At 36.1% G+C, this 20,802-nt stretch overlaps 2 protein-coding genes across 3 annotated transcripts; one reads left to right on the forward strand and one right to left on the reverse strand.

Annotated features, from left to right (window-relative positions):
* The first annotated feature begins 2,010 nt into the window (after positions 1 to 2,010).
* Positions 2,011 to 3,015, forward strand: Sdhaf3 (Succinate dehydrogenase assembly factor 3). 2 transcript variants are annotated; one of them, XM_067761290.1, is made up of 4 exons: positions 2,011 to 2,150; positions 2,221 to 2,330; positions 2,389 to 2,542; positions 2,619 to 3,015. In XM_067761290.1, the coding sequence occupies exons 1-4, from the start codon at positions 2,069 to 2,071 to the stop codon at positions 2,627 to 2,629; spliced, it is 357 nt and encodes a 118-aa protein (XP_067617391.1). In that variant the 5' UTR covers positions 2,011 to 2,068; the 3' UTR covers positions 2,630 to 3,015. The 2 variants fall into 2 exon arrangements, with proteins under 2 accessions (XP_067617391.1, XP_067617299.1); XM_067761198.1 differs by lacking the exon at positions 2,619 to 3,015 and having other exon boundaries at positions 2,389 to 2,610.
* Positions 2,588 to 3,617, reverse strand: Dhfr (dihydrofolate reductase). The gene is made up of 3 exons (XM_067761077.1): positions 3,513 to 3,617; positions 3,154 to 3,405; positions 2,588 to 3,094 (listed from the first exon to the last, which is right to left on the reverse strand). The coding sequence occupies exons 2-3, from the start codon at positions 3,276 to 3,278 to the stop codon at positions 2,626 to 2,628; spliced, it is 594 nt and encodes a 197-aa protein (XP_067617178.1). The 5' UTR covers positions 3,279 to 3,405; positions 3,513 to 3,617; the 3' UTR covers positions 2,588 to 2,625.
* Positions 3,618 to 20,802: the final 17,185 nt, after the last annotated feature.

A 20,802-nucleotide genomic window follows, 5' to 3' on the forward strand; every position in this document is an offset into this window, starting at 1 on the left:
ATTTCTATAATGTGCAAGTTCCTTTGCTATATGGGGATTTTGTTCCATAATTGAAACCAGTTTTTCAAGCTGTTGTTTTGTACTCACGACCTTGGACCTATATAAAATTAATTCAAATAGTTTAAAATTACTAGTAGGTAGAATAGAAATTAAAATATGCAACAAAAATTCCTTATTGTTGTTGTATTATTGATAAAGACACACCCCGAAGGCTTTGGGGAGTGTTATCGATATTGATGGTCCTTTGCCGGATATAGATCCGGTAAGTTCCGGTAACAAATCACCATTAAGGTACTAGCCCGACCATCTCGGGAGCGATTTTTATGACCATATTAAATCTTCTAGGCCATATCACCCCCACCCCCTAGTTCCATGAGGAACTTGGGGTCTCCAGAGCCTCGGCTGTTAATGAAACAGGATTCGCCACGGGTAGGTGAGGTTGACAATTGGGTTGGAGAAGCTATATATTGCGCTGGCAACCCCTTGAGAGGGTTCCGCTACACAACCCCTTGAATCAATTTGGTATTTTAGTCGCCTTTTACGACAGGCATACCTACAGCGAGTATATTCTAATCCCCCTAACCCGCTGGGGTTAGTTTTTTTTTTGTTCGAAACGAAACTAATTTGTTTTGAACTCGTTTCAAAGCACAACTGAAATAAATGTTTTTTGGTAAACTTCTGATAAATTATTATTTTGAACCAAAATTCAAAATTAACGGAAGAAACAACTGTGAGTGACTGAATGACATATGCTTCCCGTTCCCAATCACGCCTAGGAATAATAGAAACCACAGACTCGAACAAAGCTCTCGCCGCAGGAAGAGTTTGCTGTTATTATAGCTATGAACTAATGAACAAGTTATTTAAAATGCGACTTAATAACACTAGATGTTCTACAAAATGAAGCAGAGGCAGCTGTTCAAACGCTTTTGCTAAAAGTCGATATCCACTTTTAAATCAATGGTCGCAGAAAAGGACTACTGATTCTCATTTGCTGTTAATGGCGGCATTTGCAGAGGCTATTCTGCAGAATTTTACTGCGATATTTTCTACTACTTATTCGCAACACAACCAACAGGCAAATATGAAGAGTTGCTCCCAACTTTCGTGGTATTTGCTCTGACCCAGAATCACGGAGTTATCAATGTTGATGGTCCTTTTCCGGATGCAGATCCGGTAAGTTCCGGTAACAAGCACCATTAAGGCACCAGCCCGCCCATATCGGGAACAATTTAGTATGACCACATGAAACATTCAAGGCCATCCTGCCCTCCCACCCCCTAGATCCTTTACGAAATTTCGCATTTCACCAGAGCCTCGGCTGCTAAAGTAACAGGATTCACCACGGGTAGGTGAGGTTGGTAGTAGGGTTGGAGAAGCAATATTTTGCGCTGGCAGTACCTTGAAAGGGTTGCGCTATAAACCCCTTAAATCAATTTGGTACTTTAGTCGCCTCTTACGACAAGCATACCTGCCGCGGGTATATTCTAAACCCCCTAGCCCGTTGGGGGTTTGTGTCGAAGATATTACAGTCTCTTATATCAAACTTTGACCAACGGGTTAGGGCGCTCAGCATATACCCATGGCAGATAGTCCTGTCGCAAGAGGCGACTAAAATACGAAATTGATTTAAGGGGTTATGTAGCGCAACCCTTTCAAGGAACTGCGAGCCAAAATATTGCTTCTCCAACCCAACTGTCAACCCCACCAACCCGTGGCAAATTCTGTTTCATTAACAGCCGAAGCTCTGGCGTCCCCGAACTCCTGATGGATCTAGGGGGTGGGATGTCCTAGAAGGTTACATGTGGTCATACCAAATCGTTTCAGAGATGGTCGGGCTGGTACCTTTATGGTGCTTGTTACCGGAACATACCGGATCTGCATCCGGAAAAGGACCATCAACATCCATAACACTCCACAAGGTCTTCGGGGAGTGTCCTTATCGCTACAACGAATTTTGCCCAGCCTATCCGATATCACCAAAAATATCGATAAATTATCTATCGATGACTTCAACATGCTATAAGCTGTGCAGTTCAACTTATTTCACAATAGTAAATTTGTTTAAATGTCAAAAATAATTGTTGATAAGTTATCACACGCGCAAAAGGTGCGTATTTTATATAAGACCATTTTGCGTTTGCATAGAGGTAATTATTTTATGCCTTTTCTGTTAATAAATCAAACAAAAAGTATTAATCTGTCTATCATGTGCTGCAGGTTTACCAGTAGAGTTACGCGATTTAGGTAACCAATATGCAAGAGAAGAATTTCGCCGACATTTAAGTTGTTCGCCAATGGAGGCACACCTATTTATGACAGAATGGGCAGTAAGGTTATAGTACATGAGTTGTTTTCAAACAAAGACCGATATATTCCATTTTACAGAAATATGCAGTGACGATAACATCTCAATTAGGACTAAAAGGTAAACCAAGGGGTACCATAGGCGATGAGTTAGATACTAATACTGTTGAAATGCTTAAAGATGATCAAGTCGTGCAATTGTATGGATTAATGTTGGCCGCTAAGGGACTTGAAGGTGACACTATTACAGCTGATGACGTTAAATCGACATAAATAAATATTTATATACTTTATCTTTTTAAATTATTTAGACTTTAATTAGCTCATCTTTTCTAAAACTATATACTCGTACCGTATTCCTTCCTCTTCTTGAATGCCCTGCGGTGTTTCAGGATCGCCTATAACCTCGACAAAATCTAGAGGTATCGCAGGAAAGAAAGTGTCACAATCAAAATCTTTATAGATTTTAGTTAAATATATGCGATGACAGCGCTGAGAAGCCATTGCCTCTTTATATACGGCGCTACCGCCAACAATCCAAACAGTTTCAATCTGATCGCTTTGTTCCAATTGCTGCATAGCTTCTTCTAAACTAGGATACAGAAGAACATTTGTTGGCAGTTCAGATGCTTTGAGTGTTCGACTTAGCACGACATTTAGTCTACCTAGTAGTGGGCGCTTATTTTCGGGTATGCAGTAAAAAGTTTTTCGTCCCATGATTACTGCGTTTTGCTTCTTTGGATTTTCCCGCCTTCTGGTTGTATATGAAAAATATTTTAACTCTGACCTAAAACACGATTGTAAGCAGTAATATCTATTTGAAAATATTTCTTGATAACAAATTACCTTAAACGCCATGGCAATTCACCTTTAAGACCAATTCCGGAATTTTCACAAACAGCAACGATCAAATTAAATTTCAACATTTTACTTGTTGAAAACGGGAATAAAGATGTCAATATTTTACCCATATCTTTAAAATTATATCGAAGACTTAATAGGGCCGTTCCATTGGTTTATCGAGCTCTGGCTCGCTCAAATCTCATTGGAACGATCTGGATCAACTTTATGAGAACTGGCAGCACTAATATAAAACATCTGTTTTGTTGAAAATAAGAAGAAACGTACACAAAATTTTAAGATACTTATAGAATTATTAACATTTAAATAGTTTCGCACGTAAGCAAACTATTTATTTTCCTTACATCATCTTCAAGTTGTTTACTCTTTTAGTGTTTTTGCTTTTAAATATGGCGAATTCTTTTATGTATACACAAATGTACACATAATTAGTTCAGTGCTACAATGGCTCAACTATATGGTTGGCTCATCTCACCAGCTGATTTTATTTTTTTCATTTCACTGTAGTAGAGATTGTCAGAAGGAGATGGCAAACTTAAAATGAAACCAACGAATTTACAACATTTTCTTACTACATACAAATGCTGCTAAGTTTTATGATTTCATTCCATTCCAATCGTCTAACAGCAACACTCTGATTTTGGCAATGTGAACAAATGTATGTTGTTGCTGTAGAGATGAACCAACCATATAGTTGAGCCATGAGTGCTACCAACTCAAAAGTGGTTAGCTGTCAAAAGGGCCGTTCCATTGGTTTATCGAGCTCTGGCTCTGGCTCAAATCTCATTGGAACGATCTGGATCAACTTTATGAGAACTGGCAGCACTAATATAAAACATCTGTTTTGTTGAAAATAAGAAGAAACGTACACAAAATTTTAAAATACTGATAGAATTATTAACATTTAAATAGTTTCGCACGTAAGCAAACTATTTATTTTCCTTACATCATCTTCAAGTTGTTTACTCTTACAGTGTTTTTGCTTTTAAATATGGCGAATTCTTTTATGTATACGCAAATGTACACATATTTAGTTCAGTGCTACAATGGCTCAACTATATGGTTGACTCATCTCACCAGCTGATTTTATTTTTTTCATTTCACTGTAGTAGGGATTGTCAGAAGGAGATGGCAAACTTAAAATGAAACCAACGAATTTACAACATTTTCTTACTACATACAAATGCTGCTAAGTTTTATGTTTTCATTCCATTCCATTCGTCTAACAGCAACACTCTGATTTTGGCAATGTGAACAAATGTATGTTGTTGCTGTAGAGATGAGCCAACCATATAGTTGAGCCATGAGTGCTACCAACTCAAAAGTGATTAGCTGTCAAAAAAATCTACTACAGAAAACGAAACGAACAGAACTGCTATACGGATCAGAAATTGAACCAGATAAATATCAGGATCACAACGTTGTTGTTGCATTTGCATGTTAAATTTCTATCCGTATCTCGCTCAAGTCTCAATGGAACGTAACTAAAAAATCTACTACAAAAAACGAAACGAACCGAACTGCTATACGGATCAGAAATCCCCCAGCGGGTTAGGGGGGGTCAGAATATACCCGCGGTTCGTAAGAGGCGACTAAAATACCAGATTCAAGGGGCTGTGTAGCGCAACCCTGCAGGTTGTCAGCGCAACATATAGCTTCTCCAAACTCAATTGTCAACCTCACCTATCCGCGGCGAATCCTGTTTCACTAACAGACGAGGCTCTGGCGACCCTAAGCTCCTTATGGAACTTGGGGTTGGGGAGGGAGGGAATGGCCTGAAGGTTTAATGTGGCCACATAAATCGTTCCGAAGATGGTCGGGCCAGCACCTTAATGGTGCTGTGGTACCGGAGCGTACCGGATCTGTATCCGGCAAAGGACCATCACATCGATAACACTCCCCAAAGCCTTCGGGGAGCAACCTTATCGCTACAACAACAACAACAACGGATCAGAAATTGAACCAGATAAATATCAGGATCACAACGTTGTTGTTGCATTTGCATGTTAAATTTCTATCCGTATCTCGCTCAAGTCTCAATGGAACGTAACTAATGTCGATGGCTTTTCATTACAGTGGTGTGCCAAATGATGGCAAATCAACACTTCCGGGCAGTTAGGATTAAACTTTGATCTGTAAGACCTAGTTTACATATACCGAGAATTTCGCCATTTTCGTACTTAACTTCTGATCGTTAACTAAATAACTAGATTTTCCGTATAAATTTGTCCCTTCCATAATCGGTAATTATAAACAAATTTTAGAGAAAGCGTTTTTTTTTCATAGAAAAAATACCACCTTTTAAATGTAAACTCTAATACGCCAATTACACGGCTCAAGTATCCTTGTGCCAATTACCAATTTGCACAAGGATTTGCCCGGTGTGTGCACTGGTTGCGCTATTTGCGCAGAGAAATGCGCTAAAATCAAAACGATTTTGATATTTACGCATGTCTGCAAATATTGCACATGCTTTTTTCTTCGTGTGTGGTGAATATTATACTGTTTTCACACAGAAACTTAATGATCTCATTTCACCTTCTAATGAAATCGTAAATTTTTTGCTTTCACACAGAAGTAACTGCTCGATTAGTATGAAGGATGAAATGTCAAGCGAATAAAATGACAATGCTACATGACAGACAATCATGGCGCAACGATACAAGGTGGCAGCATGGTGACATACCTACAAACAAAAAAAATTCCATGTACTTGTAAATTCGATGGACAAATGTTCAAATCGTACTGCGCCGGTAGTTGATGTATCAAATCAAATAAAAAAGGTTATAATCAGCTGTTCGATGCGGCCACCTTGTATCGTTCCGCCATGCAGACAATGACATTTACTTTGACAAATGACATTTTTAAGCACTGAACACACCAAAAACTAAGAAGTGGAACGCGGCCAACAGAGTTGCATTGTGCTTTTGACTTCATTAGGCATTCGATTAGCTACTAATGAAATAATTATAGATTCGAATTTTGTAGGGAAGATTGAGCTCAATAAGCGTCTTAATGTAGAAAACTGCCTTTATCATTCAATAAGCCGTGTGTGTGAAAATAGTATTACACCGTTTACCTGTGGTTCCTGATAATATAACATCAGTAATTATTGCTTAAAAATGTTAATATCGAAGGCGTAAGGACAGCTACAGATGGCTTGTAACAGGAATTCACACAAATTCAATAATACATAATAATTTTTTATACAATTAGAACACGTTTCATTTGTTGCGCTAGTTGAAAAATGAATGTTGCGCAGTGCTGCAATGAGTTGAGCTGGTCTTGCAACTAAAATATAAAAATTATAAATACAATGGAAAATAAACGCTTCTGGTGCGAGTTTTTCGACTTATACTGTGAATTACCAGCACTGTGGAAAATAAATAGTGTTTTGTTTATACAATTAGTGTCTTTTTTATACAATTAAAACACATGTTTCATTTGTTGCGCTACATTAAAAATTAATATTGCGCAGTTTTTTTGAGCCGTGTATGTCAAAATTTTCATTTGCACAAATTCCGGTGTTATATATTTGCGCATGGCTTTTGTGTCATGTATGGGCCGTCTAATCTACAACAAATATAAGCAGTGGCCCCTATTATGAGACAAATTCGATCTTCGACTGTGATCGAAAGATCTGATCGAACGAATTTTCATTCGGTATTATGACACTCATTCGATCAAGACTACCCTTCAAAAAACGCGAGTACTCCATAAATAGTGTAAGGAATACTCCTTTGGGGGTATAGGAGTGTTCCAAAACTAATCTGTACTCTTCCAAAAAATGTGATCCAATTAACATTGCGATGTCCTAGGAGAGGAGTAGGTTATCCGACTCTCGCTTTGTTTGTGAGTATTCCATAGAGTACATACGTGAGAGTACTTTCCAAAGTACTTTCACTGTAGTACTCCATAGAGCACCCACAGAGGATCATATGCCAAAGTACGAAAGAGGAATCGTGTTGTCGGAAAGAATTATCGGAGTGAATTTAATTGAAAATGAAAGTAAATGAAGAGGGGCAATACAACTTTTATATTTTATACTACGAATATTCTTATGTTATTTAGCATTTGCGTGAATAAAGAAACTAATATTTCTCTATACTATAGTATGTGTACATAATACCAGTGCGCGGTTGCATTTTATCCGAGTTGCCATTGTAAAATTTTATTATCAGTTATTTGTATGCAATATTTTACTTTTGGCAACTCTGTTCGATCGTCATCGTGTCGTGATCACTGTCGTTAAAAACGAGCAATGATCGGCTGATGGTGGTCCGCAAACGCATTGCAAAGGAGTGTTGTTAGAGTCATTGTTTACTATATAGTTTGGCAGCTTAAGTAGAGGTTATGTTGCGAATAGAGTGGAAGGCAGTGGACTAGGCAGTCGAATGTCATATAATGAAGGAATGGTGTTCGGAGTTTTTTCAAAGTTAAACAAAAAAATGATAAAAGCTTTAATATAAATAAAACTATTGTTTTAATAACAACAAACACACCATATATATTCTGTATACATAAATTTGTAAGGATTATCTCACTTTAAAAGTTGAATTAAATAATCTAAAGTTTTTTTTTTGAAACTGAGTCGAGAACTGTGCGTGTGAATGTGCGAATTTTCACCGATCAGCTGTTAGTTGCGCTACTTGGTAAAATTTACAATGGTTAGAGTACTCCAACATGAAGAAAATGGAACACGTAATCCAACAATTTTTGCAGGGTATACATAAAGTAAATGAAGAGGGACAGTACAACTTTTATATTTTATACTACGAATATTCTTGTTATTTAGCATTTGCGTGAATAAAGAAACTAATATTTCTCTATACATTCTATAGTATGTATACATAAAACCAGTGAGCTGTTGCATTTTATCAGAGTTGATATAGTAAAATTTTATCATCAGTTATTTGATGCAATATTTTACTTTTGGCAGCTATGTTCGATCGTCATCGTGTTGTGATCACGGTCGTTAAAAAACGAGCAATGATCGGCTGATGGTGGTCATTGTGTACAGTACCATTGTGTACAGTACCAGTGTGTCAACTACCCTACAAGAAACGCTGATAGTTTTACTAATACACTCACACTTGTAGTTGACAATGCTGATCCTGCGATGACGTAAACATTGATACTCAAGTTTATGTATGTTCCTTTGTTCGCTCACGCATGTCCGCATGTTCCAAACGACAGCCTATAATCATGATAAAGGACTCAAACTGGGAAAGCTTCGTACACCTGGTACAGAACAAAAGAACATACAGCAGATACCATTATGCATGTGAGACAGATACATAATTCTCAACGGAATTTTATGTATGCGAGAACAGTTTTTCCGATTTAATCATGTTGTCACTACTGACTGTCATATGACAATCAAAAGATTATCACGGTTGTTTTGCTATTTTTTAAATTCTGCCATTTTCAACCGACGAAAACCATATAAAAAATAAGCTTAAAAAATGAAAAAGAGAGCATTTCAAAGATCCATGCTAAAAGAAAAAAATCGAAAATAATATTAAAAAATACCAAAAGCTGTCGGACGCACTCAAAAAATTGATACGCGAAAAATAATAGTGGTTAGTGGTGATTCATTTTTAAATGTTTCCGCATGAGGAAAGCGCTCTTCTGTTGTTTTGTTATTTTCTGAATTTAAATTCAACATTCTGAACTTGAATCTTATAAAACTATTTATTTTAAACAAATAAGAAACACGTATGCTTTTATCACGTACAAAATTAAAAACGTAATGAAATAAAGTAAATAAAAAGCAAAAAGCATTGTTTCATTTTTGGTGGAATATAACAATGGTCATTTATGATAGTATAACAGTCAAACCTGATATCTACAGTAAACTATCATTTATGACACTTTTTGATAGTTAGAGTGTCAGCACTGATCCAAGAAAAGGAATGAGAGTGAGCAGTACGGCTATACACTTAATCAGTAGGCCATGTTGGTGTATAAGAAGGAGACAAAAACTCACACGTACACAGTTGTTTACATCACATTTGCGCAAGTCCCTTTAAGTTTGTGATAGAAAGTTTGTATGAGGCGCTGATCGTTAGGTTGACATTGCTGACAATCAGATGGTAGTCAGTATTCTTGTAGGGTAAGCGATAAATATCAAAATTACAAACAGCCTCGCTCACCTGATGCAAATCTCAGGTCTAGAGTTGCATTTTTGGTACCTAAGAGTACTTTAAGCTGAGTTGCATTTGATAGTTTAATAAAACTTTGTAGTATTTATAGATGAAATAGTTGCATATATTTCCGCGGAAATGAGAATAATAGAAGATTTGTAGCCTGCAACAATGCGGAAACATACGGAAAGCAAAATTTATATAAATTAGAGTCAAGAGATAGAGCGCCACACGTGTAACATAGAACAATTTCATTTCTAAAGCTGTTTACACAAATGCATAAGGGCAAAATTATATAAACGTGTTGGTCGCTTCAAAGCAAAGATAACGTACGGCGTTTCATTGTTTTTCGTATGGCGTTGTCAAAGCGTAGGCACGCAACCAAAGCATTTATGTAAATTTTTCGATACTTCGCCCGACAGATGAATTAATGAATGCAACACAACCAAAGCGTCTGTGTAAATCCGCCTTATTTTTCCTGTATTTTCTCTTATATTTTTTGTCGAGGGAGCCAATAAGGTTTCAGTACTGGTGTAAGTGTGTGAACTATATTTAAAAAAACTAACGAAATACAAGAAAAATACAACGTAGTTCATTAAAAATAAACAAGCCAGTTTGTATTTCGATAGGGTTTTTTGACATTAGGTTGTTTTTCTTAATTTTTTCTGACAAATGAAAATTTTGTTTTTAGTTTCAAAATTTTGTGCATAAAAACACAACTAAATGAAAAGTGTAAATTGTGTATGCAAATGAGTTTTCAATAAGTGTACATTTTTCAGTTTTTCATAGTTAAGGAATTGACCTCCAGATTCTTGTATTCAACAAATATAGTGAATTTGGGTACAGAAATTCAAATTAAAAAGTTTTTCACAATAATTTGAAAAACTCTACGTTTTCTCTGCCTTTTACACTTAAAGGAGTAACCCTCAGTAATGAATTAAACTTTTAATGAAAATCAATAACTCTGAACTGAACACTTTTCGCCATGATATAAAATTAAAATGCTGTGGACAAGGAGCAACACTTTTGTGACTACATAAACCCTGTTTCAATCTTTTACGTCTCTTCACAGAACCCTAATTGACCGTTTTCAACCGAAACAACAATGGCAACCCAGATTTTCCCGTTATGCTCACTTAAGCGAGTGCCTGTCAGAAAGAAGTCAACACACTTGTACTTGTACACTATGTCCAGTAAAGATGAATGGCTGCAACAATGCATAAGAGCCAAGTCTATTCCAACCTTTTTGAAATTGGCAACAATTCTCAGATTTTGCGCTAGGGATTGTCTCAACTGGGAATCGGGTACGAGAATGCACTCCGAATTTTTTCCACCTGATCCTTTCTGCAAGCTCCTTTTGTTATAAACGGATTTTGTACAATTTTTGAAACCAATCTTCCAAGCAATTGTTTTGAATTCACGACCTTGGACCTATATGTAGGGTTCTTAAATTATATTGACTCAATTATTTTTATTTAACTTTGTTCGTATGTTTCTTTGAACTTTGTTATTTTAATACGTTTTACTACATTTAAATTTTCAATAATTGATTTTTCCAAAATTTTCATTATTTTTCAATTTTGCATCATGAAAATATAACATTTTCTTTCAAATAATTTTTGTGTGGGTATTAATTTTAATAAAATAAAGCATCCTACAATATATACGATTAATACAAATAGTTTGAAATTACTATTAGGTAGGAAAAAGTAGAAGATAAACACAAAAACTTATGTTTCAAAAAATTTTCTTCTATTCGATACAGCGTCGACAACAAATTTCTATTCGCTTCAAAATTAGATACACAACGAAAATTTCGACAGATATTAGATGTCATAATACCAATTTCAAATTCGATTTTCGATGTTCGATAGCCAGCGAAGATCGAAAAATGCTCATTATAGGGGCCAATCAAATTTTTCTCTTTTATATCATGCTTCCAATTAGAGATGGATCTAAAACATAAAAGAAAATCGCCATCTCCAAAACTTGTTCATATTAACAGATTATCGAAATGAAAAAATATAAAAGTAGGGTCATTGGTGCCGTTTGTCGTATCGCTTTAGTCGTATCCCTAACGTAACGAGGCTACGCGTCATAGACGCGTACAAGATATTTCATATAGCTACAATTTCTCTACGCCTCAAGATCTGCACACGAAGCTACTTTCGAGCGTCGCTACAAAAAGCAAACAATTGTTGAAAAAAAATAAATTTCTTCAGCTATATCCGTCCCCTAGACCAAAGGAAAATAGGTATTAAACGTTGTTTGCATCCCCGTGCCTTTGTAAATTATGAAAAGCAATTTTAAACCACCGCGGACTAGAGAAAAGGGTGATTTCTAGTTTCCAACACTTTTTAGCCTTTTAAACGCTTCAACAATGTCTAACCAAGCTGTTATGGTGTTTAATACTCTTTTTCGCTTTGGTAATATACCTCTCACGCACTTTTATTAACCAAAGTAACATTTTTTAACTAATTACACAAATTTGGATAGAAAACAATGTAAACAAACATCTTGGTCTTCCTTTTTTTCAAGCGTACGTACGCTCAGCGACCAACATTGCTGTACGCTTAGCTACACGAAAATTTCATGCTTTGCCGCTTTCATGCAGCTGACGCCTCGCATGCAGCTCTCCATTCAAATACATGTGTTCGGCATCAAAGCGTACAAATTTCGCCTGCAGCGTCTATGACGCGTAGCTTCGTGTGCACCTTGCCTAATGGTGCCTTAACCTAAAAATCGTGAAAATTTCATAAATATGAAGAAAACGTAATAAGATATCTATTTGTAACACAAATCACACTCAGAAGATTGCGCATTGGGCATGTAAACAAAAGATCAGCTGTTTTTTATGGGCAATTCATACGTCATTTTTCTTTAGCTCTTGATTTTTTATCTCTTTCTTTCATTCGCTCAAGCAGTCATCTGTGACATAGATGCGCAGAACGAAGTAATTTTGAAGTCGTGAATGTGCAATCTGGGTAGGTGAATTGTGTATTTGTCATATTAACGAGTAGGAGTTAAGTACGAAAATGAAGATATTGTCGATATTTGTAAACTAGATCTTAGCAGATACATTCCGTCTTCGCTATGACCTCGGAAGGGATATACCTAATAAGCTTAGTTCCAATGAAACCTGAACCAGATCCCGGCGGGGTTTGTTTGTTCTGTTTTTAGGTCAGATTTTCCAGATAACGTTGACCAGAGTTTTAACCTTGCCACTTTCTTCGATTACATCAAATTTTGCTGCTCATCTCAGCTTAAGTGGCCGAAGTGGTAGGGTTAAACTCTGGTCAGCTTTAACTATAGTTTAAACCGGCACTGAAAAGCCGGAACTTTTTCCAGTTGACACCACACACATACACCCCTATTATGAATTTTCATACGATAGACGATAAACGCTTCCTAGCGTATCGTAAAAAATCAGCTTTCATCTTGCAATTTCCACACGCCCGATAGATGTACTATTGTGAAAGACAGCAGAGTTTTGTTTACAAATTTTTGTGAATCTATACGAAACAGATAGCAAAACAAAACGTAAATACTAACAATTCATCTGTCTTGTACGTAAAAGTGGCAAAAGTTTTTAAAAGTTGTTATAATAAAATGTTTTATGCAACCTCTGTTACCTTTTATATAAACTCAAATGAACAAATTGGCGAAACTTGCATAGATTCCACAGAAAGAAGAAAATTGAGAGATGCTTCCAATCTTCTTGAAATGAACTCTACACTGTAAGTACTTGACATACTAAAAGTAAAAAAAGTTTAATAAACAAAATTGATGTCAGAGTATGTCTTAACAGAAACAGAGGCAGTTTGCGCGCCAGTAAAAATAGGCCATCCATCCCAAATATTTTGAAGGTTTGTGCCACTTTAAGGCTTCTTGCCCAGGGTGTTGCAACAGAGTGTTGGGAATGAGGCTGTAGTTGGGTTATTTTGGATTATTTAATAATTGTATATTTACTTTTATTTAAATAGTTCCCAACGTATCGTGGAAAAATTGGCAATACCACGATAAACGATAAACGCTAACGATCGGGTTTCACACGCTAGAATTTATTTCATAATACGTTAGAACAGATTGCAAGTGTTTATCGTACGAGTTCATAATAGGGGTGTTAGTAGTACTACCCTACAAGAAACGCTGATAGTTTTACTAATACACTCACACTTGTAATTGACAATGCTGATCCTGCGATGACGTAAACATTGATACTCAAATTTATGTATGTTCCTTTGTTCGCTCACGCATGTCCGCATGTTCCCAACGACAGCCTATAATCATGAAAAAGGACTGAAGCTGGGAAGGCTTCGGACACCTGGTACAGAACAAAATAACAGACAGCAGATACCATAATGCATGTGAGACAGATACATAATTCTCAACGGAATTTTATGTATGCGAGAACAGATTATCCGATTTAATCATGTTGTCACTACTGACTGTCATATGACAATCAAATGATTATCACGGTTGTTTTGTTATTTTTTAAATTCCGCTGGCGGAATGTATGGGGCGCACTCAAAAAATTGATACGCGAAAAATAATAGTGGTTAGTGGTGATTCATTTTTAAATGTGTTTCCGCATGAGGAAAGCGCTCTTCTGTTGTTTTATTATTTTCTGAATTTAAATTGAACATTTTGAACTCGAATTCTTATAAAACTATTTATTTTAAAGAAATAAGAAACACGTATGCTTTTATCACGTACAAAATTAAAAACGTAATGAAATAAAGTAAATAAAAAGCAAAAAGCATTGTTTCATTTTTGGTGGAATATAACAATGGTCATTTATGATAGTATAACAGTCACACCTGATATCTACAGTAAACTATCATTTATGACACTTTTTGATAGTTAGAGTATCAGCACTGATCCAGGAAAAGGAATGAGAGTGAGCAGTACGGCTATATACTTAATCAGTAGGCCATGTTGGTGTATAAGAAGGAGACAAAAACTCACACGTACACAGTTGTTTACATCGCATTTGCGCAAGTCCCCTTAAGTTTGTGATAGAAAGTTTGTATGAGGTGCTGATCGTTAGGTTGACATTGATGACAATCAGATGATAGTCATATGATAGTCAGTGTTCTTGTAGGGTAATTTTATGCGCAGCAATTTCAGAGGTGTATTTAAAGTTTGACGCTTAGCAGTCCATATAAAGTTTAAGCGTAAACGTCTATAGATGTAAAAAAAAACACAGATTATATGTCCCATCCACAGGAACTATATTATTCCTATATGACATTATTTTCACCGTATTTTCCTTGTATTTTCTCTTATATTTTGTGTCGCCCTCCCACGGTTTCAGTACTGGTGTAAGTGTGTAAACCATTGTTTACTAAATTAAAATTTACAATGGTGTAAACAATGGTACTATAACCAGGTAAAAGCATCAGAGTTGCATTTTACATGTTTTTTCATTCGAAGGTGGTCATAAAATGTCAAACTTTGTTAATGTTTACATTTTTTGTTTATTTACTTTTGATGTGAAAATTTATTAGGTAATTCTTTACTTTAGCTCACAACTACTAAAACTCATCCAAAAATATCGGAAAAGGACCAAAGCGCTCCCAGGACCACGAATCCGAAAACGGAAATTGAAAACAATTTTTTTTTCCAGATATATTTACAAAGTTGAAAATTTTCATGTGGCTGTTGTGTTGTATACCCACAAAAAAAACTGTGGGTAAAAGTGTTTTGCGTAGATATAGATTTGGTCTCCCATGGTAATTTTTTATAAGCGCCGCCGAAGGCCGCCAACGCAGAAAGGTGTTCTGCGCAAAATTACTATGGATCCCACCCCCGGTTTCGGAGAAACCGCGGGTCTTTTTTTGGTTTTTCGTTAATATCTTTTGAACGAATTAAAATTTTTATTTTCCGCCTTCGGATTATTAATACTGATGTCAAGAAGCGTCGTTTGACACCTCTCTCGATATTTTTGGTAGCGTATTAGCAGTCGACCGCTCAACTAGACTATTACCTGCGCAAAAATACTATGGATTCCACTCCCGGTTTCGGAGCGCTCCGTAGCCATTTTCAGTTTTTTGGGAATATTTTTGACAGAAATAAAATTTTTAATTTTCGCTTTCGGATTCGTCGTCCTGAGTCCAAAACGCATTTTTTTGGCACCTCCCGATATTTTTGCACGAGTTTTTGCAGTTGTGAGCTAAAGTAAAGAATTACCCCGCAAGATCAAGGAAGAGGAAAAATTGGGAAAAAGCTTGTGGCGTTAGCTTCCCTAAAATGGCTTAATTTTTTCGCTCCATTTTCAGGCCTGTGGGAGCTCAGAGAGTAAATTTGATGCCCAACTCCACTCCATCGCTATATTTTCCGTCTTTGATGTAAATATTGTTTCCCGAATGTTGTAAGATAAAAAATATAATATAATTTTATGTATGATTTAGCAGTGCTAATCAAGAGTTTGTAAAAAACGGAAGTTGTGTCATCGTCCCCAACGGTCATTCCTACAGTTATCTACCAAAATATCGGACAATACTTTCGCCGCTACAACGTGAAGGAAGGACGAAGGATAAATAATAAAGTCCTTTCTACATGTTCTCTTTTTTTTAAGTGACACCATTGGAGCGAAAGGTCAATACTTCGCACGGAACAGCTGCAGCACACAAACGGATATGCATGTACCACGAATAAGCCGTGAAACCCAGACGCAGTAACCTCCCCTAGTTTCAGGGCCACCATTAGTTTACAAAGAGCGAAAATATTGCTAGACAATTATGTTTTGCATGCTATAGATTTACTTTTGGATTATTTATATCATCTATATGGTGACCAGAAAAAAACTGGAGTATAACCGATACTGGAGTTGAAAACGGAAATATTCCAAGCCGAACTTTTACCGTAGCAGGTACCGATACCAGATCCAACCTAAAGCCGAAATTGCTACAAAAGCCTCCTGGCTAGAGCCAGAAGGAAAACCCGGAACCGTGATTGAAGTCAGTACTACAACCGAACTAGTATCCAACACAACCGTGCTTTTTTTTTAATTAAACAAGATTACATGGAGTACATATCCTTCAAAGAAATCTGCACCTCAAATACCGGCACGTCGAGTTTCCAACGTTAAACGTTATTATGTATATATGTATCTTCGATATTTATTAGGTTACTAAATTACTTAATTTTTACTTTACAAAATACGTGAAATTTTAAAATAAATCAGTACTTATTCATGAACATACTATTAACTCAGCATTTTATATACAATCTCATTCCAAATTTTCAACATCTCTTGGAGACAGTAACGTTAGCACTCATACATACATGTATTGAAAATAAGGTCCACTACAAAAAACATTTAGCAATAGCATTTCCCAATATAATTTTAATACTACAAAATAACGACCTTAGGCAGATAAAGTAGGAACAATATAATTCCAAAAAAGTTGTATCTCACTTTACATTAAACTGCTTTGGAATATAAATACATACACTAAAAGATGCATACAATACAAAACGGTCCCTTATTTATATATCATAAACAAAATTAATGTTGCGACCATTGGATATTTTTCAAATCAATTGGTTCTAGCACCATCTCCCATAATGGAGATATTTCACGTAAACGTTCGACATGTTTGATGCAGGTATCGGTAATATAATCAACCTCTTCAATGGTGGTAAAACAACCAATACCAAATCTATAAAAATTTAACAATAAATTACTTTCAAATTAACTAAACAATTCAGTACGGTAAACTCGTATACCTTATTGAACTATGTGCCAAATCCTCATCAGTTCCAATCGCACGTAGGTTCCAGTGATGCATAAGTACACGCTGAGGCACTAGACAACACCACACCCTTTAAGGCCATAAGTATTGATAAATTTAATAAACCACTATACCTTTGCTCTGGATCACCATTACATATACCACGTGATAATCTTGAAGTGATGCGATCATATAAACGTTTCGACAGAAAATCTATAAATGTCTTATCATATTCCATTTCTTTGAGTGCAAGATAACATGCAGCACCAAATCCAATAACAATAATCTGAAGGCGGAAAAGAAAAATTTTAGCTCGTTCAAAAGATATTCCCAAAAAACCGAAAAATTACCCCGGAGTGCTTCGAGACCGGGGTGGGATCCATAGTATTCTTGCACTGGCGGCCTTCGGCCGCGATTATAAAAAATTTATCTGGGTGGGTCCAACACCGATTTGGAGACCACAACTATATCTGCGCAAAACACTTATGTCCACAATTTTTTTTGTGGGTAGAAATATCAACATTACAACGCGCACATGCAAATTTTCAATTGAAAATTTTCAACTTCTTTTGCAAATATCTCCTGTCCAACAGAAAATATTTTACCTCCGCCTTCTGATTATTGTTGTCGAGGTCAATACGCGTCTTTTAATACCTCTCTCGATATTTATGGACGCATATTATCAGTGTCATGCTGTCGTATGGAATTACCAAGAGTTGATGCGCTGGAAACGTTGAAGAAGTGATTCAGCTGCTATATGTAAATAAATAATAACAATAAATTAAATATATATCATATAAAAATCAGCTAAATACCTTTATTTTCCATTTAAAATGCCTTTTTCCTCCAGCTTCATCAGCAAACCCACTTTTTTCTTTTTTTCTTTTGGCTTTGTTGACCAAAATTTCATGTGACATTTTTCTTCTTCCATCACTTTTGAAAGAAGAAACTGAAAGAACGATTGACAGTTTATGTACAATCGGCAACAGCAAAATACACGGGAGGGTTGCATTTTCGCTAATGCTTCTACCTGGTAATTGTAACATGGGTGTAAACTATATTTCAAGAATCTAACGAAATACAACAAAAATACAATCTGGTTCATTAAAAACACACAAACCAGTTTGTATTTCGAAAGATTTTTTTGACATTCGGCCGCTTTTTCTTTATTTTTTCTGACAAATGAAAATTTAGTTTTTAGTTTGAAAATTTTGTGCATAAAACCAAAATTAAAATCAACTTTCTTTCTTGTGAAAAAAGTGAATCATCAGAGACAGAAATCATTTTCCCGTGTTATTTGCATTATTTTTTTTATTGTTGAAAATGTAATAAAAAAAAAAAATGTAAAACACAAACAAAAACATGTGTAATTTTGGGGGGAATAGTGGTCTCGTTTTCTCATGGTAGAATTTGTTTTTGTATTTTGAACTTCCGATAAAGTTTCGTCAATTTTTCTTGCTCAAAATCCAAGCAAAAATAAAGTAGTGTCATATAGGTATTAACAGCTGTAAAGTTTTCTCGAATCTCTTATTTTCGTGCTTCCATTTAGATATAATACCCTAGAGTTGATTTTTGGACTAGAAAAATATCACTACTTCTAAAATCTGCTAATAATTCCCAATGCATACAACTCGTTCAAAAGATAATAACGAAAAACCGAAAAATGACCCCGGGTCCCTCACAAACCGGGTTGGGATTCATAATATTTGCGCAGAACAAATTTCTGCGTTGGCGGCCTTAGGCCGCGTTTATAAAAAATTACCCTGATCGGTCCACCAATGGGGTGGGATCTATTTAAAAACATTTAATCATAGCAACCGTTGCATACTCGAATGTATGAAAATCATAGCAATCTTTGTAATTTTAGTTGTTTATAGAAAAATAAATTTGCCATATTTTTTCAGCTTTGATTTACCTTTAAAGGATCACGGTATACCTCAGTTTTCCGGAATCGGTTTCGATGACTGGCAGTTTAAGAGTGAAAATGTATCTCGTTGCGCGCGGGTTGGCGGAAGTTTTAACGGCCGACTTTTCAACTGATGAGGAGGCAAAGGAAGAATTTCTAATAAAAGATAAAAAGGCAAAGGATATTTTGGTTGGGTTTGTGCACAATGATTGCTTGGCTTATATCAGAGATAAGAACATTGTTAGAGAGATGTGGCAAATCCTTCCAAAAAGGATTTGCAAGAAAATCGATTGTTAGTCAGCTTTTAGTGCGGAAGCAGCTAACAACGCTCCGCATGATGGAAGATGAGTCTGTGGCAGCTCATTTTAATAAATTCGGAAATTTCGTGAGACAACTTAAGATGGCGGGTGCTACCATGAATGAGGAGGATCTTTTGGCACAATTATTTTTGACCTTGCCAGAGAAATTCGATCCTCTTGTGACGGCATTACAAAATATAAGTGATGCGAAGTTAACTATCAATCTAGTGAAAGAAAGATTGTTAGCTGAAGAAATTAAGATATTTGATCGTCAACAAATGCATTGTATTGAAAATACGGCGTTTTCTAGTAAAAAGACCCAAGAAATTTTTAAAATTTCAGGGAAAGTGCTTCAAATGTAAAAAGGGAAAGGTGGGCCCTAAGGTTAAAAACTGTCGTAACGTTAATGCTCGAAGCGCAGTGGAGAAAAATAAATCTACACGTATATGTTTTGTTGCTGACCGTGGAAGTGAACATAAAAAGATACAAAATTCAAAATTGAAATTTAAATTAGACTCAGGAGCAAGTGACCATTTAGCAAATGAGAAATGGTATTTTGAAAAGCTCTTAAAACTAAATCACCCAGTTTTGATTGACTTTGCCAAGGATAGCCAAACTCTTACTGCTAAGTATACAGGGAAAATAAGTACTTAACTTAATTGGCCCTTAACCATTTAAACGGTTATGGCCGAAAATAAATGTAAGACGCGATAACCTCCGGAGAGATTTTAGGCGGAGCTTCTCTTCCAATTTGCGTCGTGCTCCTTAATATTTTTGCTACAAATTGGGGGGACAGTACCTACTAGTTTTATGCCGACTCCGAACGGCATCTGCAATGCAGATGAGTTTTCACTGAGAGCTTTTCATGGCAGAAATACACTCGGAGTGCTTGCCAAACACTGCCGAGGGGCGACCCCGCTTGTAAACAGTTTTTTCTAATTGAAAAAACTTGTTTCTAAAATTTTAATGTTGCCTTTCCCGGGGCGAGAACCCAGGATCTTCGGTGTGGAAGGCGGAGCACGCTACCATCACACCACGTCGGCCACCAAAATGGACAAATAAGTGGTTTTAGTAATAAAGGAGTGCAGTTTGTAATCAATGATGTTTTGTTTGTATCAGAATTGCGCGATAATTTGCTATCTATAATAAAGCTAATACCATCACGAATGGAGAGCTGTTGGCAACAGCAGACCTCCATGCTGGTTTGTATTGAATTGAAATAGACGTTATGCGACCATCAGCATTGATACGTATGTAATCAAGAGAACTTGAAACTGGCAGAAGCGTTTAGAGCATATTGGTTAACAGTCGTTCGAAGAATTGATCAATAAGAATCCTATTAATCTCGAATAAAGCTCTAAGTGGAGATATGCCATTAATCAACTCAGAATAATGCCGTGCACATTATTATTATTGCTATATAGAACTTCAAAGTAATTCATAATATTTTAACTATAATTATTATTCAGGCAATCCACAAGGTATTTGCCGTAAGTGCTACTATTATATAACTTTCGTATATGCTTTTTTTTCCCATATAAAAT

The sequence above is a fragment of the Eurosta solidaginis genome, chromosome 1 (assembly GCF_040869045.1).
Source record: "Eurosta solidaginis isolate ZX-2024a chromosome 1, ASM4086904v1, whole genome shotgun sequence".
In the NCBI taxonomy this organism is placed as follows: Eukaryota; Metazoa; Arthropoda; class Insecta; order Diptera; family Tephritidae; genus Eurosta; species Eurosta solidaginis.